Here is a 20,960-nt window from a genome sequence, read left to right as displayed (position 1 = left end):
GGGATAACTTGGAGGGAAAGCAAGAAACCCTAGGCCAACGAGCTCCCCTATATAAAGAGCCTCAATGCAAAGAAGAATGATCATCAGAAAATACAAGAACTACACCCTAGCATTGGTAGCAAGCATACGAACTGTATTTCCTCTCGAATTATAGTGAAAATATTGGTGGAATTCCGTCTCCCCCCGCGGTTGTTTCCCACATCGGGTTTTCCGCGTCACCAAAATTGCTTGTGTTCTTTGTTTACATTGCTCATATAGGATAACACACGACAATCATTCAAATCGCGACATAGACCTAACTCTAAGACCGCTTTAACCCTAAATTGGTAGAAATTTACCAAAACAGTTTGGCGCCCACCGTGGGGCATAGTGGTCGTTTTCGTTAGTCGTCTACTCTCAATCAAAACATGTCCGGACATAAAGAAACAACCTCGGCAACATCGGCGGTGCACCGAAGAACACAGGTGCGCCCCTTCATCAAGAACACAGATACCATCTCCTCGGCAAAGCGGCGGCACAGTAACTTCGGGTAAAGTCACCACTCGTTTGCTCGTCGTATACCAACAGCCAAACAAAGTCAGAGTTCCTAGGTAGCAGCAAGCCCATCTTCGGGAAGGGCTCAGAATAAAGATCCAGGAGTCGCTCAGGGACAGCAGGGAGTCATTCAGTCAGAAAGAGGAGCACAACCCAGTGCAATGATTCGGAGCTCCTCCGAGTCCCACCAAAGATCATGATAAGCGGGTTGGACACGTTAGCCAGGACCATCAGGACTATGCAGAGCGAGAATAGAAGCATGAGATCCCAGATGGAAGAGGACAACAATCTCCTCCGAGCGCAGATCAACGAGTTAAGGAACCAGGCCGCTAGTTCGACCCCTTCGATGCAAGAAGATAGATCCGGAGGGCCGCCAGAAGAAAGCGGGGATCGAAGGCAGACACGGATATTACCACGCGAAGTAGCACTCAGGTTAAACATGGATGGAACACCACAGCCTACACCTACATCAGGCGCGGTGGGACAGCAGAAAAGCAGGGCTACAGTCGCGGTCCCAATAACCAGGATGCCAGTTACGAATCAAGTTGAATATACCTGGGAAGGCACTCCGGCGGCAGCGACATCGCAGGCACGTCAAACAGAAGCCCTGGAACAGCAGAACTTCGCACGAGGAGCAGAACGTCAGTCACAGGGGCATCTGCGACCCACCGGGAGAGAGACATACATAGAACAAAGCAGCCGGGAACTACGGAGCCTCCTCCGGGAGGGTCCTGTGAATGCCTCTGCCTATGGAGATGGCTGCACCAGAAAGCTATGCTGACTCACCATTCACTGATGATATAGCTACAGTAGCCTTACCAAAAGGATTTAGCATCCCAACGATGACCCTCTTCGATGGAACCACGGACCCCTGTGATCATATCAGTCAATTCAAGCAGAAGATGATGATTACTACCGCCACGGGAGCCTCAAAGGAGGCATGTATGTGTAAAGGATTCGGTTCAACCTTAACCGGAGCAGCATTACAATGGTTCGTTGGCTTGCCTAACGGGACCATAAGATCATTCGCCGATCTGGTCAACGCTTTCAACCAACAGTTCTCCAGCAGCCGGAGGACACCCAAGCAGCCAAGTGATCTATACAGGATCGTGCAGGAGATAGGTGAGTCAATCAAAGACTACGTCACTAGGTTCAATGTGGAAAAAGTCTCAATACGAGGCTGTGATATATCCACTGCCATCAACGCCTTCAGGCAGGGCTTGGATAAGGATTCAAACCTCTACAAAGAATTAACGATGTATCCTTGTGAGAGATTCGAGGAAGTCCAGCAGAGAGCTACTGCAGCGTTAAGGTTGGAAGAAGATATACAGGCTAGAAAGGGTATAGCAAACTTCAACAAGACAAGCAGAAAATTCGCACCAGAAAAGAAAAACGACATACCTAAGCCGTACAGCAGACCCAATGTCAGCAGAATAGCAGAAAAAACTCAGCAAATTGACGATTCTCCGCATCCTCCTAAGCTATCTGAATACGGATTCAACACCGGAATGGAAGGACTGATGAAAGCACTAAGGAGCCTGGGTGATTAGGTAAGGTGGCCGAAACCTCCCACCCAGGACCGACCAAACGACGACAGAGACAGCAGCAAAAGATGCGAATGGCACCAGGACATAGGTCACAGAACAGAAGATTGCTACAAGTTGCAAAGGGAAGTGAAGTTCCAGGTACGCAAGGGAAACTTGGACCACCTGTTATCACGTGGGGGCAAGCAGGATAGAAGAGAAGCAGCAAATCAAGTGCTTCCTTCTGCTCCACCCATATGCACGAAGATTATTAACGTGATAACAGGCGGATCTGAGCTGGCAGGTTTGACATATTCCGCTGCCAAGAGGAAAGCCACCGGGAGCAAAGGGGGTCATCCAGAAACTTCGTACAGAGTAAGGCAGAGCAATTTACCCCCGGTAACTTTCGATGAAACTGACATGGAAAGCGGCGCAGAGCAAAGACGACGATGCCCTAACTATAACGTTATCCATTGGCAATTACACCGCATTTAAAAGCATTGGTAGATACAGGAGCTCGTGAACCTTATCATGCTCGAAACCTCAAAACCATGGGTTTCGATAAAGAAAACCCGATAAAGAAATTTGTGCCCCTGGTGGGATTCGGTGGGAGACCGCGCATTCAAAGAGTAGGTGAGATAACCATCCCAACGTATATTGAAGGAGTTAATAAACTAGTGAGATACCTAGTCATCGAAGGTCCAACCACCTACAACGTGATACTAGGAAGATCGTGGTCGCATCGAGATGAAGGCAAAGTGCCTTCAACATATCATCGAGTGTCTCAAGTTCCCAACACCATGGGGCACGGTTCTTGTAAAAGGAGATCAAGAGGAATCCGTAAACCGCTGCTATACCCAAGCCCTCAAGGCTACAACCAAGCTCCCCTCGTAGCAATTACGGGACCGGGAACCTCGACAGAATACAAGGAACCTCCCTGAGGAGCTGGACCAGATACACACTGGACGAGGAACACCCGGATAGGACGGTGTTGATTGGGGCAACTTGCAGTGAAGAGCTGCGCAACCAGCTGATTCAATTTCTCAAGAACAACATGGACTGCTTCGCCTGGTCCCACAATGATATTGTGGGCATAGACCCATCCGTTATTTCGCATAAATTAAGCGTGAATCCAAGCTGCACCCCGGTATAGCAGAAGAGAAGAAAATTCGCGGCAGAAAGACATGAGGTCATTAACAAAGAAGTAGACAGTCTCCTGGCAGCAGATAAAATTAGAGAAGTCAGTTACCCTGAGTGGCTCTCTAACGTAGTAGTGGTGCCCAAGAAGAACGGCAAATGAAGGGTGTGCGTAGACTTCACAGATCTAAACAAAGCTTGTCCCAAGGATCCTTTCCCACTGCCACATATCGATGCAATGGTGGACGCTACTGCAGGACACGAGGTACTCACTTTCCTCGATGCCTGGATTGGTTACAACCAAATCAAGATGCATCCACAAGATCAAGAGAAAACAGCATTCATGTCGGAGAGAGGCATATATTGTTACAAGGTCATGCCCTTTGGCCTAAAGAACGCCGGGTCCACCTATCAACGGTTGGTAAATAAAATGTTCAAGCAACAAATAGGAAAGACCATGGAAGTATATATTGACGACATGGTGGTGAAGTCTAAAAAAGCAGAAATGCACATGGAGCACTTGGCAGATACCTTCCAGACGTTAAGGGAATTTAAAATGAAACTTAATCCATCCAAGTGCTCGTTTGGGGTATCTTCAGGAAAATTCCTAGGGTATATGGTGACCCGGAGGGGAACTGAGGCAAGCAAAGAGCAGATAAGAGCAATACTCCAGCTGGAATCACCCCAGAAGCCAAAAGATGTGCAGAGGCTAGCAGGGAAGGTGGCGGCCCTAAATAGGTTCATATCAAGGGCCTCGAATAGGTGCAAACTGTTCTATGATATATTGAGGAAGAGTCAGAAATTCGAATGGACTGAAGAGCATGAAAAAGCATTCGCAGAACTCAAAAGCTACCTAAGCACGCCACCATTGCTCGCGAAACCTGAGCAAGGGGAACCACTATTTTTGTATCATCGTCACGGCAAAGTAGTAAGCGCGAGTCTGGTCAAAGAACGGGGAAGGAGTGCAAAGATCATCGTGTATTACATTAGCAAGTCTCTCGCTCCTGCGCAGACCAGTACACTTCCTTTAAAAAATTAGCATTGGCTTTGGTTACTGCCTCTTATAAACTGCGGCCGTACTTTGAATCTCACACCATCCATGTCATAACCAATTACCCGCTAAAGACTATTATGAGGAAACCTGAACTTTCAGGTAGAATGACTAAGTGGTCAATACATCTTAGTGGCTATGACTTGCAATTTGAACCCAGAACGGCGATAAAATCCCAAGCCCTAGCAGATTTCGTCTCTGACTTCTGCCCCGCCACCCGTAGGGAGGCAGAAGAAGGAATGCTGGTAATAACAGGGAATCAAGATGGTGAAATCTGGACCTTGTACATTGATGGAGCCTCAAATGCAAGAGGGGCCGGCGTAGGTCTGGTCCTTCGATCTCCTAAAGGAGACATGATAGTGCAAGCCATTAGGTGTGAGTTTAAGGCAACCAACAACGAAGCCGAGTATGAAGCTCTTATACTTGGGATGCAGATGGCGACAGGGCTCAAGGTGAGGAACTTGAGGGTATACAGTGACTCCTTACTTGTGGTAAATCATGTAAACAACGAGTATGTAGCGCGTGATCCAAAGATGATAGCTTACTTGAAAATAGCCACAGAGCGAAAGTCAAAATTCAGAACATTCAAGATAACTCAGGTGCGTGGGGAGCGAACGTGGAGGCAGACGCTCTGGCCACGTTGGGATCCACCTTCCAGCCCGCAGAACTATCAAACATACCGATTACTCACGTGTTGACCCCAGCCATCCAGGGAGAGCCAGATCAGAAACCAATGAAAGAGGATGTACACATGCAGTGTGCACAAGGAGCCAGGACGCTGGTTTCCACAGTAGGACCGCAGGATGCAGATTGGAGGGTTCCATACCTAAATTGGCTAAGGGATGGGACACTCCCCGAAGACAGAAAGGAAGCGCAAAGTTTCAGGATAAAAGCTTCCAGATACATCATGATTGATAATATTCTCTTCAGGAAATCATTGGCAAGACCATGCCTCAGGTGCTTAGGCAAAGAGGAAGCTGAAACGGTACTGAAAGATGTGCACAGCGGAGAATGCGGGAATCACGCTGGAGGACGAAATCTGTCAAACAAAATTTTAAGACAAGGGTATTTCTGGCCCACCATGTGCGCAGACGCAGTGAATCATGCTAAACGTTGCGAGTCATGTCAAAAGGCGGCTCCAGCAATCCACCAGCCAGCAGAACCAATGCATCCGATTATCTCTCCATGGCCATTTATGATGTGGGGCATGGACATAGTGGGTAAGCTGCCCAGGGCTCCAGGAAACATAGTGTATATGCTAGCTATGACCGATTACTTCTCAAAATGGATCGAAGCAGAAGCAATGATGGAGGTAAAGGAGCAACAGGTGATCTCTTTCATCAAGCGCAACATCATAAGCAGATTTGGGATACCATCCGAGATCATATGCGATAATGGGTCCCAGTTCATATCAGACAACACTGAGGGCTTCTGTGCAAGATGGAACATAACAGTAAGAAAATCAGCCCCCGGATATCCACAAACCAACGGCAAGCCGAGTCCAAGAATAAAATCATTGTGGAGAACCTCAGAAACTACTGGAAGAGTTGGGGGAAAATGGGCAAATGAACTACCACCGGTACTGGGTCGGATAGAACAACACCTAAAATGGCAACAGTCAAACTCCGTTTAGCCTTGTATACGGAGCGGAGGCGTGATACCTTCGGAAGTTCGGGTACCCACGCACGATACGGGCCGCCGACAAACAGAGCGAGAACAAAGTCGAAATGACCAGAAGTCTGGATACAGTTGATGAGCTACGAGAAAGTGCCTACATACGTATGGCATCGTATAAGCAATCTGTCGCAAGGACGTACAACAAAAATGTCAAGATAAGGACCCTTGAAGTGGGGGACCTTGTACTCAGAAGGGTATTCGAAAATACCAAGAACCACAAAGCAGGCAAATTTGCCTACAAATGGGAAGAGCCATATCAGGTCGAAAGCATTGTCAAGAATGGGGCATACAGGTTGATGACCATGCACGGTCAAATCCTGGATAAACCCTGGAACATCCGTCACTTGAAACGGTACTTTGTCTGACAAAGTGCCAAAGATTTAGTGTACAAAGGACCTTTCGAAAGTCCGTGAAGCAAAAAAAAAAGGTTTCCAAAAAAGTTTAAAAAAAAAAAAAACAAAAAAAAAGGGGGTGGGGGTTAGTGTATGCTTTAGGTGTTAGTATTTTACACAAACTTTGTTTCCTTTTAGTTTTTCTTTTTTTTAGTCAGAAAAAGTCATTTTTAAACCAAGTAGTACAGGCTGTGGCTTCCTGGATCCAGGTGTTGCCCTGGAACACCATGAGACAGCACCAGGTAATTTGCACTACTTTGGACTTTATAACGCTTCTACGAAGAAAGGCTTTGGTACTAATGTTGGTTACTTATCAGATGAGGCACACTTTGAGGGTCCAGCCCTTGCCATATGAGGCTACGAAGACGTTTATCTTAAGTCAAGCCACATGGAGAGCATACGCCGAGGTAGCGCGCAGGGTTCGGCATACTAAGACCACCCATACCTTAACGTTAACTCAGTAATTCCTTAGCTAGCTATGTCGTAGATCAATGGGTGCACGCACGGATTTCAAACGTCTGGAACCACAAAGAACGCAACATTCCTTGTTAGTCAGAAACATTCAATGGAGGTAAGCTCTAAGTCAGCAAACCCTAGTGATAAGATATTTTACGTCATGGGTAAAATATGTTATCAAAAAATCTGTCGCCAGAAACAGGAGCTGTGCACCTGGAGCCAGGTCAACTTCCTGGGTATGTCTATGTGGAATCAAAACTCCAGAAATCAATGGCAAAAACGCAAGTATAACAAAAGTAGGGCCTAAAAACCTGGGCCCAGAGCCATTTTAAGTTCAGGCACCTGCTACCTTTAGTAGGCGCCATTAAAAGTTCAAAACCTGCACACCGGCAGGCACAAAACGTACCAAAACAAGGAAGAAAATAGTTTTTTACAAAACTTGCGCCACACAGGGCCAAGTCCCCAGAAAATTTGAAATAAAATTTAAGAGAGGTCAATCCTCTCGATAACTGCTTCCTAACCATTGGTCTGCTCCCCGTGCTCTGTTTGCTTCTCCGTTGCAAGTGCCTGAACAGCCTCAGGAGTTGCAGAGGCGCCATCACCAGCCTCCCGGCCAGATCTCCTCGCGGTCCCGGACATGGCTCCGAAATATCCATGGCCGTGTACTCGGGCTCGGATTGGCGGCCCGGCCGAGGGGGAACAGGCGCTCACGTCCATGCCATTGGGAAATGCACGAGCAAACTCTGCCAGCTCCTCCTTCAGGTTCCAGGACGTGTGCCTCCCCTCAGTATAAGCACGGATGCAGTCGATCCGCCCCTCAAAAGCAGTGTAGGCACCCACATTTTTGGCTAGCTCAGCCATCTCTTCAAAGACGGGCCTCTCGCCTTAGTCAACCCGGGCAATGAACACGTTGGCCTCCTGGGACCTAGCCAGCTGATCTTTAGCCGCCTCCTTCTCTTTTAGGGCCGCGTGGAGCTGCTCCCTCAACTTAGTACAGGTAGCTGTGAGCTCCTTGTTCTTCCCCACAGAGACCAGACATTCAACCTTGGCCCTCTGCAGCATCTTACGAAGGTAGAGGGAAGATTGGAGAGCCTAAAAGAAAAAACACGTTAGTCATGGAAGCACATGGGCAAAGGAAGAAGAGAAGCAGCGAAAGGAGGCTTACCAGGAAGCAGTGTTCTGCAGCCAGGTCGGTCATTTCCTGGGGGACAGTCGAGTCAAACGCATTTGAGCAAGCTGGGGTCAGAAGCCTTTCTAGTGCAGGCCAGTAATTGGCACGGTCAGCGTCCCCAAACTCAGCAGGGAGGCGCAGAAGCAGCTCGTCAGTATGAACGGGGGATCCAGGTGCGCGTGATATTGGAGTGACTTCAATGGGTTCTGGAGAAGGCCTAGAAGAGGACCTTCTTCTTGAGGAGGCGGGAGAGTGAGAGGAATCAGCAGTTCTCTTCCTGGCATGGCGCATCAGGATCTCGGAGGCAGACGGTCTAGCACTTCCTGCAGGGGCACAAGAACGCAGGGATCGAATAAAGAAATCGGTGGGGCAGGAAATTCCAAGAGATTGAAGGGTGTTTACCAGAAGACATGGTTTCCTCGGTAGCAGAGTCGGCTAGGCCAGAGAGCAAAAGGGGAACAACCTGCGGTCCTCAGGAATGGAAAAGAGCTTGGCAACAGAAGTATCCTCGTCCTCGGATTTCTCGGGGTTTGTGGGTTCTGCGTCAGATCAAAGAGTAAGAATAGTAAGTGACAAGAACAATCAAAAGTAGATATGCAAAATATACTTACTCTTAGCAAAAACCCAGCGCTCGAACAAGTAATCAGCATGAATGGGGAGAGAATCAAGCTTGACATAGAAAAAATCCTCATACCACCCGTCGTCCTTCCCTTTAGCAGCCGATTGGAGGAAGTTTTCAGTCTTCTCCACGGCCCTGAACGTATATTGGCCGTGCCCCAGTGACCGACACTCAAACCTATGGGCCAGATCTGGTAACCCAATCTCCGCGCCCAGGCTGTTGTTCAGAGCATCGGTGGACAAAAGGATTCTCCATGCATAAGGGGCGATTTGGGCCATGGGTAGGGAGTTCAAACAAATGAACTCTTGAATCATCAGGGGAAAAGGAAATCTAAGGCCAAGGGCGAAGGGATAGGTATACAAGCAGATCCACCCCGCTCGGAGGGCGTCTGCTTTCTGGCCAGGTTTGGGGATGAGGATCACCACATCGTCGCCCAACCCCAGCAGAGCTTTGATCCTAGGTATATCCTCTTGGGTTAGGTGGGAGTCGCCGGAATGCGGTCTCTTGAGGACTCCCTGTGAAGGGAAGTCATCGTTTTCGAGGTCGATGGTGGTGAAGGAAGATGATGTTAAACGGGTCTTAGCCATGATAAATGAGGAGAGAGAAGTAAAAGAACCTGAGAGGAAGGTGGAAGGCGGCGCTGGCAGTGAAAGGACGTTGACGAAGAAGAGATTTGGGGAGACGGAAAGTTGAAGGTTTTGAGGAGGCAAAATGATGATGAAAGAGAAAATGGTGGGCGGATGAGATTAAATAGGAAGGGGTAGTTGGGGTTTTCAGAAATGTGAATTGAAATGGAGTATGCGAGAAGTCACTCAACGATACACTGCAATTTCCCGCTTAAATAATTAGGGTTGCACTTTTCGCAGAAAATTGGGGGCAAACTGTTAGGCCCAAAATCGGATATGGGGTGACTTGGGCGCAGGCTGCGAGCGCCACGGGATGCAGGATATCGGGAGCCAGGGTGTGCGGCACAAGAAGCAGCGTAGGATATGGGCTTTGGTCCACGCGGGAGAAGCTTATGAGAGTCCAACATCTTACGAGATCCGAAGAAGGAAAGTCCTACCCAATGTCAAATTAGGGATAACTTGGAGGGAAAGCAAGAAACCCTAGGCCAACGAGCTCCCCTATATAAAGAGCCTCAATGCAAAGAAGAATGATCATCAGAAAATACAAGAACTACACCCTAGCATTGATAGAAAGCATACGAACTGTATTTCCTCTCGAATTATAGTGAAAATATTGGTGGGATTCCGTCTCCCCCCGCGGTTGTTTCCCACATCGGGTTTTCCGCGTCACCAAAATTGCTTGTGTTCTTTGTTTACATTGCTCATATAGGATAACACACGACAATCATTCAAATCGCGACATAGACCTAACTCTAAGACCGCTTTAACCTTAAATTGGTAGAAATTTACCAAAACAGTTCACGCAAAAGCTTCATGACTCCGGTTTCACTGCGGTTAAAAAAGTGTACCGTGTGTCTACAAACAAGCAAGGTTTTTGTAGGCTTTGCTTTTATCGAGTTTAATGAAGCCAACTACCATGATAGTTTTCGTGAGGCAAGAACATTAGGGGCTAGATTTGCGGATAAAGATGCGGGGAAAGAGGACTTTTATTCGGATTCTAAACAAAAGGGCCCTTATCTATGGGTTGCGATCCATGTTGATTATCGTCTGCTGACACATTACCGGAAGCAGTACATTCCTACAAACGTGCCTATGTCATGGGAGAAATGTAATACTACGGATTTTATAAGCTAAGTACTCGACCGAGTAGAGCCTACTCGACCGAGTAGTGCCAAGAGTGTAGTTTGTCTGGGTTCTGCCGAGGAATACTCGGCCGAGTATGGTGAATACTCGACCGAGTAGAGGATACTCGGCCGAGTATACACTTTACTCGACCGAGTATCCGGTCTGACGAGTTATATTTTCCGCGATTGATTTAGAAAGGATTGGAGTTATTTATAAACGCAAAACAGTTTTCTATTACATTTCATAAAACCTAATCACTCAAACGACGCTCTAATCCTCTCCAAATCTCCCCTTGTGTGTGTGTGAGAGCATAGCAAGTGCATTCATCCTTTGTTTCTTTCGCCGGTAAGTCTTTATCCCTATGTTGTTGATGATTAATTATAGGGTTTGTCTTTATTCATGAATTGGGGGAAATGGGGTTTTGCAGTTAGTGATTGGAACTATATGATTGTTGTTGTAGGTGACGATGTGGTAATTGTTATGCATTTGTATGGTTGATAGCAGCGTAAGCGGATTGCGAAAAGGTAGGGTTTCCCTACTCAGTTTACTGTTAATTGATTTAAGATTGTGATTGTACTGTGTATGATTGTTATATGCTGATTATCGGAGGTTGGGTGTTGTGGTGATGGTGTTGATGTGGTTGTGTTGTGACGGTTGTGGTGTTGTGACAGCTGTGATGCTGTGTGATTGTGATTGTGGTGGGAGTGGCTTCACACCCTAGTTCGCCCTACGTGGAACCCGTCACGGGAGGGGATGTGCACATTAAGGGACAGGGATTGTTAGTCGCTCATTGATGAGCTGGACTAGGTGGGGAGGGGCTGCGGTCACCCACTGGCGGCGAGGATTACCTGTTGCGATGGGTAATCTGGCAGGACTACACACTTTGGTGTGTAGTCGGTTAATGTGTGAAATCGAGAGACCAGGGATGGAGGATGATCAGTCGGTTACACTATTTGTTTGTCTTATTTGAATTATGCGGTAACTGACCCCGTGTTGTTGTTTTGTAAAACCTGCGGTGATCCATTCGGGGATAGTGAGCAGATATGACAGGTAATGCAGATGTTTAGTTATGGGACAGACATGGGGAGACATCACTTCGAGTCTAGTTTCTGCCGTTACGAGTTTAGCCGTCAATAATTTCAGTTGTATTGAAGTTCTTACACTTTTAGTTTGAGTTGGTTTGAGTTAATGTATTCGCTAACTCTTTATACTTTAATAAATATTGTTTGGAAATTGTAACTTTGATATACTAACCTTGGGAAACCGAGATGGTAACAGCCTTTCATGCTAGGGTAGTCCTTGGTAAGGTACCTTGGTATGAGGGGCTGTTACAAAGTGGTATCAGAGCCGACGATTCCGACACCTAAAAGAAATGAACCCAATGAACTTAGGGAGTCTAAATAAAATGAACCCGGGGAGAGTTGTTTGGGAGACGTCCCGAAATCGCATTAAGGCCCTTACGATCTCAAGCCGGTCACATGGGGGGGAAAACTGTTGTATGCTTGTGTTCTCTGAGTTTGATATCTATAGTTTGAACCTTGTGCATGGTTGGATGAAATGATGAAAGAAGTGGAATGTGATAGTTGTTGAAAGATGCATCGAGGATTGTTCATGTTAAACTTTGAGAAGGAATATGTTGGCATGTTAAGTGTTGGAACATGGTAAAATATGAAAGGTGAATTGTGAATTTATATCTGATTGATATTGAGTATGAAGAATGTGATCATGTTATCTGTTTAATGCAATGTTGAGCATGAAGTATGGTAGTGGTACATGTGCATATGAACATGATGATTTTAATACTTGATTGTTGGTAGTAGCATGTGATTAAGGTCATGTGTCAATGCATATTAATGTCGTGTGTAATTTCCATGTGGATATGATAAAAGTTCACCCATGTACTGGTTTTTAGAAGTATTGGGTCGTTATTGTTTGTTTTATGCATGTTTAAGTTGTTTTGATAAGAAATTTTGATTTGTATACAAACCAATTTTGGAAGGGTTGTCTTAAAACTGTCATAAGTCGAGTTCTGGAAAGGATATTGCTGTGATTCTAAGTTGAGGTGATAGCTTGTCCTCTTACGATTCTAACGATAGGTCACACGCCCAAAATGACCAAGTAACGAGTGAGATATGACTGTTTTACGAAAACTGGACGGTGTTGAGAACTGCGCCGATACTCGACCGAGTAGTCCCTACTCGGCCGAGTATCTTTTATACTCGACCGAGTATTCCATATTCGGCCGAGTAATCTCTCTGTGATAATACTGTTTAGCGTCTGGAGTAGTGAACTCGGCCGAGTAGTCTCATACTCGACCGAGTAAGGTTTACTCGACCGAGTATTCCTAATACTCGACCGAGTAATCCTTCTGCGACAATTGAGTTTGCTTCTGGAGTCGCAAACTCGACCGAGTAATATAGTTACTCGACCGAGTACCTTGTACTCGACCTACTATGTTATGTACTCGACCGAGTACCTCATTGGGCGGCCACTTTGAGTCGGTGGCTATGTTCTTACTTTTGTTTTGAGCCGGTGGCTATGTTTTTACATTGTTTTGAGTCGTAGGGTATATACACATGTATGTTTTGAGTCTTAACGCATTCTTTTATATGTGTGATGGTCTTGATACGTAAGTTACCAGAAGTTATGACATGGAGAATGACGGCGTATGAGGGACATGTGTTGGGTAAGGAAGACATGTGTTAATGTGGTTGTGAAGGATAGTGGAAAAAGAAAAGGGAAGAATGATGAGCTAATCGAGGTAAAGAGCATGTTTTGTGAGATATGATGAGTGATATAGTCGTGTGTTGAGTAGTATGAAAGTAAGTGTATATGGACAAGGGTGATGTAAGTGTAAAGAAGCATGAGAATGAAAGATTGAGATAAGGGATACGAATAGTGGCATAGTTGGATGTGTAAGGATTTATGGAGGAAGACAGCTAGGATAGAGTTGCTTAAGGATATATGTAATGGAAGGTTGTTGTAAGAAGATAGGAAAGAGAGGTATATAGTGAACTTAAAGGAATTTATGTCGCGATGTGGATTTGTAGATAGTGGCTAAGTTTGGGAAGTTGGAATATCAAGGGGTGAGCCTAATGTGTAATTCTTTGGGCAATTAACGGTATGAGATGAATTTTTGGTTTTCTAGTGATGTAAAAAGGGAGATACAATTGTTTGAACATTAAACGTTTATTTTATGGATAGATTAGTGACAATTGGGAGTTATTGTATAATGAGAGAAGACCCATGGTAAGAAAGAGTGAGATGATATCGACATAAAATAATGGGATTTGAGTTTGGAGCAATGTGAAGGTAACCGGAGCACTAGAGAGTTAGATAGAAATAATGAAGAGTTGACTTATTACGGGAGTTTGTCGAGGGTAAAAGAAAAGAATAAGGGGAGAAAAACTAGGAACATGTTCACCGAGGTTATGTGATACAAAAGTAAGTAATCGTCGAGATGTATGATACTATCATGAGGATTTGAGTTTACAGTTATATAAAAGTTCCAGGACAACATGATAATCATGAGTTTCGAGGAATTAAAGAAAGCAAAAGTTGGGTAAAGAATTTGCACGATATGAGATTTTGGTGGTGAGTCGGGTGACGATACAATTAAGGATAGAATTGGAAATAGTGTTGAGGTTATTTTTGTTGATATCTTTGATGTTCGTCGTTTGGGATGATAACCCAAGGGAGGAAACGGATTGTTATATTAAGAAGTGATAGTAAGAGAGTAGTCACATGAAGGATGTTGGTGTCATAGTATTGTCACTAGTGATTGAGGATGATGTTATTTTAGGGAAGTTAGTTGTTCTAACGAGGTTCATTTTGTGGAGGTGATTAATGTTTGGTTGTGAGGGAGTTTAAGGTATGGATATATGAGGTATTCGCTGGTAGTTGGGTACAGATGATATGGCTACGTTCGCCGGGTGGTGATAATTGTGTGTAAGAGAAGATATGTAGGAAGGGCACCTGAGTTAAGTCTGGATAAGAGATATTCATTGTCAAGTGGTAACTTACGTGATCAGGATTGACTAGTTGGATGTGATTATGGGTCTAAGATGTATATAAATGTTTGTGTGAGGTTGTGACCTCACGAGAAGCGGTATGGTGTGATAGTTATAATGTTGTTATCCAATGTTCGTGAATATATGTTGGATACGGTAACTTAATGGAATGATGATCAAAAGTCATAGTTTGGGTGGTCTGACAAGACTGGTTATACTTGCATGTGTATTCATGATATATGTTTATTCCATGAAAAAGTATGGATGGTATGCATGAGATTCTTGTCTATTTATTCCGTATGATATATGGTGTTGTGATCTGGTAAAGCAGTCTTGAGTAAGTTTTTCTTGTCCGAGATGTTATATTGAGTCAGTGTTTATGGGATTGTGTATGTTGTGATGTCTATCGGTGTGGTTGTGGTGCCTCGGGTGGTGATCCGGGCACGGTACTTAGTGTTGGGATGCGGGTATTTTCGCACTACAGTGCGGCTGTTGGTGGCGGTATTGCGATGCCGTCATCGATGTGGTGGAGTAGATGAGATGATTATGATACGAGTTTTCGAAAGTGCATACCAGTTAAACATAGATTGTTGTTTTGTTTGCTGCTGTTCCTTGTGAGTTTTGGTTGAACATGTAGACTGTTGTTTTGTTTGTTGATGTTTCTTACCAGTTTCAGTTTGGGAATGAGGGTAGAGTATGATATGAAAGAGAGTTGTATATGTTTTTGTTTTTGTCATGGTATAGTGATATTCTGTTGATGGGACACAGTTGTGAGAAGTTGTTACAGTAATTTTGATCTCGTTTTAAGATGAGGCATCGGTAGTCATAGTCATGGCAAGTGATTCGTGGAATATGTGTTGTAATGATCTGAAAGCGGCATGTGGTTCATAATCTTTTGTTGAGATAGTGAGTGCAGGATATTGGGAATTGGTGTCATGTTAAGTTATGTATGAGTTTTGCGGTGATGAAAGAAAAGAACTTGAGTATCTAATATGAGTGTACGTAACAAGTGTGGAGTGTGAGTTATGCTTTTGGTGATATGAGTTTTATATAGTTTATATAGAGAGGTGTGTCATGTTGCGGTAATGTGGAAGGGTTGAAGTTTTGGGTTAAGTTAAAGATTTTGTGGTATAGGTTAGGGGGGTGTGACGAGTGAATTGAAGGATGAGAGTTGTTTAAGTAAGAGAGCCTAATATATATATGCATGGCGACTGTTCAGATTATAAGTGGTTATCTTTGACATGCGGTGGTGATGGGGATAATGAGAAAATATAGCTAGGATTTAGTATTAGTGAGTTACGAGGACGTAACATTTATCTTAAGAGGAGTAGGATGCGATAAAAGAAATTTTGATGGTTGTGCATATGGTAGTATAATTGGAAGTAGAGTGTTGGTGTAGCATAAAGGACGGATATTTGTTTTGATTTTATTAAAGGTCATGACCGTGCTTGTAATAGTTCGATGTTTAGGAATGAGAGAATATTTCAATAGTGTTGACAGTTGAATGATGATGATTATGAGTCTGATAGTTTTGACAGTTGGAAGATGATGTTTATGTGTTTGAGTAAACTTCGAGGACGAAGTTCGTTTTAAGGATGGTAGAATGTAACATTCCGTTTTGATGATTGATATTCTTTTGTGGATTGAGTGCTATTGAGTGTTATGGAAGTGAGACAAGGTTGGCAACATTATATTGTGGTTATTTGGTAATGTTATGGAGTCAGTATTGGGAGCCTATGCTATAGTTGAGACGATATCGTGAGCCATGTTGTATAAGGAAGAGTGGTTTGTGGAGTTAGTTTTAAGTGTCCATGTTTTATAGGTTGGGTTGGAACTTCGGGGACGAAGTTCTTTTTAAGGGGGGAAGACTGTAATACTACGGATTTTATAAGCTAAGTACTCGACCGAGTAGAGCCTACTCGGCCGAGTAGTGCCAAGAGTGTAGTTTGTTTGGGTTCTGCCGAGGAATACTCGGCCGAGTATGGTGAATACTCGACCGAGTAGAGGATACTCGGCCGAGTATACACTTTACTCGACCGAGTATCCGGTCTGACGAGTTATATTTTCCGCGATTGATTTAGAAAGGATTGGAGTTATTTATAAACGCAAAACAGTTTTCTATTACATTTCATAAAACCTAATCACTCAAACGACGCTCTAATCCTCTCCAAATCTCCCCTTGTGTGTGTGTGAGAGCATAGCAAGTGCATTCATCCTTTGTTTCTTTCGTCGGTAAGTCTTTATCCCTATGTTGTTGATGATTAATTATAGGGTTTGATTTTATTCATGAATTGGGGGAAATGGGGTTTTGCAGTTAGTGATTGGAACTATATGATTGTTGTTGTAGGTGACGATGTGGTAATTGTTATGCATTTGTATGGTTGATTGCAGCGTAAGCGGATTGCAAAAAGGTAGGGTTTCCCTACTCAGTTTACTGTTAATTGATTTAAGATTGTGATTGTACTGTGTATGATTGTTATCTGCTGATCATCGGAGGTTGGGTGTTGTGGTGATGGTGTTGATGTGGTTGTGTTGTGACGGTTGTGGTGTTGTGACAGTTGTGATGTTGTGTGTGTGATTGTGGTGGAGTCACTTGCGGAAGTGGCTTCACACCCTAGTTCACCCTCCGTGGAACCCGTCACGGGAGGGGATGTGCACATTAAGGGACAGGGATTGTTAGTCGCTCGTTGATGAGCTGGACTAGGTGAGGAGGGGCTGCGGTCACCCACTGGCGGCGAAGATTACCTGTTGCGATGGGTAATCTGGCAGGGCTACATACTTCGGTGTGTAGTCGGTTAATGTGTGAAATCGAGAGACCAGGGATGGAGGATGATCAGTCGGTTACACTATTTGTTTGTCTTATTTGAATTATGCGGTAACTGACCCCGTGTTGTTGTTTTGTAAAACCTACGGTGATCCATTCGGGGATGGTGAGCAGATATGACAGGTAATGCAGATGTTTAGTTATGGGACAGACATGGGGAGACATCACTTCGAGTCTAGTTTCTGCCGTTACGAGTTTAGCCGTCAATAATTTCAGTTGTATTGAAGTTCTTACACTTTTAGTTTGAGTTGGTTTGAGTTAATGTATTCGCTAACTCTTTATACTTTAATAAATGTTGTTTGGAAATTGTAACTTTGATATACTAACCTCGGGAAACCGAGATGGTAACAGCCTTTCATGCTAGGGTAGTCCTTGGTAAGGTACCTTGGTATGAGGGGGTGTTACAAGAAAGAGGCCATTCCACCGGCTGTGCTGCCCGCTTTATAGCTGACACATTACTCTTTATATTACCACATCTTTGCCGTCGTCGTCGTCATTAATCTTTATAGCTTAAAAAAGGTAATCTCATTTTCATAGCTACTGGCCTATATATGGGTTGTACTTGGATGATTGATGGTGAAATTGGTGATCCCATTTATAATGATGGAATTGCTGAATTTTACAATTTCGTTAGTAAAAATTTTCATCTCCACTCATCAATCCCCTGCCCTTGTAATAGATGTGGTAATATTAGGGTTTTGCCTATCCTATATGTCAAAATACACTTAGAAAGGAATATTTTCAGTAGAGATTATATGCGTTGGGCTTTTCATGGAGAATTAGAGGATGAGGATGGGAAATCTGATGTAGAGGTAAATAATCATACACCTGAAGCTGCTGGTTTAGATATAGGGGATGGGGCATATGATGTGTGTGTAAACAATCGTTCACCTACACCTGAAGTTGTTTTAGGTGAGAAGTTTGCTGAAGATGATGGATTCGATGATTTTGAAGCTACCGGTGATGGGGAAATAAATGCTGATGATTTAATTGAGAAGTTGAGTCAATCTGAAATGCCTTTATTTACTGATTGTAAGAAGTATACCAAATTGTCTGCGGTGGTAAAGTTATATAACTTGAAGGGGGCAAAAGGGTGGAGTGATAAGAGTTTTACAGATCTTCTAGCTTTTCTATGTGACATGCTTCCTGACAGTAATGTTCTTTCGAGTCGGACATATGAGGCTAAAAAAATGATTAGAGAATTGGGCATGGAATATGAGAAAATACATGCTTGTTCTAATGACTGCATATTGTTCAGTAAAGATTATGAGAAATTATCATATTGTCCGCGCTGCTCTGTATGGCGTTATAAGACTAAGGAAGGGATCCCAGCTAAGGTGTTGTGGTATTTTCCAATAATACCAAGATTCATAAGGATTTATTTGAATGAAGAAGATGCAAGAATGTTGACTTGGCATAATAATGAAAGGATTGAAGATGGAAAGTTAAGACACCCAACGGATGGTCAACAGTGGAAAGAGTTTGACGCTAAATACCCTGACTTCGCCAAAGAAGTAAGGAACTTGCGTCTAGCGCTCTCCATAGATGGAATGAACCCTCATGGAAACATGAGTACCCAACACAGTACTTGACCAGTTGTGTTGGCCATCTATAATTTTCCCCCATGGGTTTGCATGAAACGGAAGTATATGATGTTGTTTTTGTTGATATATGGCCCTCGACAACCTGGAAATGACATAGATGTATATTTGGAACCACTTCTAGATGATCTGAAGATTCTGTGGGAAAGAGGGATACCGGTGTTTGATGGTTATAAGAAGGAAAGTTTCAATCTGAGAGCTATGTTATTGTGTATAATAACTGACTTTCCGATGTACGGCGATCTTTCTGGACATCATGTATATGGGAAAGAGGCTTGCCCATTGTTGGGGGAGGGGGTGTTGAATCAGAATATTTGAAGCATTCTCGCAAGCATGTGTACAGGGGAAATCGTCGATGGTTATGCCCTGATCATCATTATCGTAAGCTTCACAAGGCGTTTAGTGGGTGTCCTAAGCAACGTTGGAGTCCTCAGATTTTGAATGGTCATGAAGTGTATGAGAAAGAGAAAGATATTGAGATAACGTATGGGAAGAAGGGACCTAAGTTGTCTACTCGTGGTTATAAAAAAAAACCAAATTTTTTACCAAACTTTCGTACTGGCGTGACCTCCCGGTTAGACATTGCCTAGATTTTATGTACATTGAAAAGAACGTTTGTGATAATATAATCAATACTCTGCTGAATGTCCCGGGTAGGACAAAAGACAACAAGGCAGCTATGGATGATATGGTTGAGATGGGTATTAGGCCCGAGCTGGCAGCTAAAACAAAAGGAAATCAGACTTTTTTTTGCTCGCTCATACTCTTTCAAAAAAGGAGAAAAAAGAGTTTTGCGAATGCTTGCATGGTATTAAGGTGCCAGAGGGCTATTCATCTAATATTAGAAGCCTTGTTTCCTTGCAGGACCTAAAACTTACTGGTTTAAAGTCACATGACTCTCATACATTGATGCAACAACTAATGGTTATGGCCGTTCGTTCCATTCTACCTCCAAAGGTTCGACATGCTATAATTAGATTTTGCTATTTCTTCAAATCAATCAACGGTAAAGTCATTTATCCTAATGCAGCGGAAACTTTACAGGAGATCCTCGTCACCAGTCTTTGTCAGTTTGAAATGTATTTTCCTCCCTCATTTTTCACTATCATGGTTCACTTGACTGTCCACCTAGTCCAGGAGGTTTTGTATCTCGGGCCAGTGTATTTGAGATATCAGTACCCATTCGAACGATTGATGAAAGTTTACAAGGATTACACATCTAATAAGTATCGTCCAGAAGGGTCTATTGCTGAGCGAGCAATTATTGATGAAGCTCTTTCGTATTGTTACGCGTACCTCTCCTTGGATGAGTTAATTGGAGCTACTACGAATCGTCATAGTGACTGTATGAATAGAAAAGGTGTAAGGGGTCGTGTTTCCAAGGATATGTCATCTGACATGCGACATAGAGCTCATACATACGTTCTATTTAACGATGATCATGTCCATCTTACAGAGAGTAACACTAGAGTTACCTTAAGGGAAAACACCCTCATAAGAACGAAAGGTGGTATGCAAATGAGCATTACAAGCAATTTATTGACTGGTTTAAGGATACTATTTACGATGATGACAACCCAATTGATGATAGCTCAACCAGCCTACGACATCTCGCTTTCGGTCCTGATGCTCGTGCAACTTTTTATAGCGGTTATGCGATCAATGGGCACACTTTCTACACCCGTATTCAAGATGAGGCGAACACAATGCAAAACAGTGGAGTTTGCGTAGATTCTCAGGCTATATACTTTGCTAGTTCAAAGGATGAAAATCCTATTTTGGGTACAATGCAATATTATGGAGTTATTGAAGAGATATTGGTTTTAGAATAAATGGATTTTGAGATACCTCTATTTCGGTGCAAGTGGGTTGACAACAATAATGGTGTTAGAAAGGTTGATTTAGGATTCACATTAGTAAATTTTGACAAGGTTGGAAACAAGGACGATCCTTTTATATTAGCATCACAAGCAAAACAAGTTTTTTTATGTTATCGATCCTATGGATAAGAAGTGGTCAGTTGTTCTATCTTGCCATCGCCGAATTCCAGATGATGAAGACGTCGAATTTGAAGGACTTGATCACAATCTTATATTGCAATTTGGTAATGATGTTGAAAATGTTAACATTCCAAACATATATATACGGGATGATCATGATGAAGGTATTTGGGTTAATGAAGAGACTAGAAAATCCAAAAAAACGTTCCCGACA

The 20,960-nt window shown here is 43.7% G+C and overlaps 1 protein-coding gene across 1 annotated transcript; it reads left to right on the top strand.

Moving 5' to 3' along the window:
- The first annotated feature begins 3,672 nt into the window (after positions 1-3,672).
- Positions 3,673-6,669, top strand: LOC141590546 (uncharacterized). Its single transcript, XM_074411127.1, has 5 exons — positions 3,673-4,210; positions 4,348-4,844; positions 4,958-5,202; positions 5,479-5,824; positions 6,469-6,669. Exons 1-5 carry the CDS (start codon positions 3,673-3,675, stop codon positions 6,667-6,669), a joined length of 1,827 nt encoding a protein of 608 aa, XP_074267228.1.
- The last annotated feature ends 14,291 nt before the right edge of the window (positions 6,670-20,960 follow it).

This window comes from Silene latifolia, chromosome 7, assembly GCF_048544455.1.
Source record: "Silene latifolia isolate original U9 population chromosome 7, ASM4854445v1, whole genome shotgun sequence".
In the NCBI taxonomy this organism is placed as follows: Eukaryota; Viridiplantae; Streptophyta; class Magnoliopsida; order Caryophyllales; family Caryophyllaceae; genus Silene; species Silene latifolia.
Note: the sequence above shows the minus strand (reverse complement) of the source record. Positions and strands in the feature narration are given on the sequence as shown.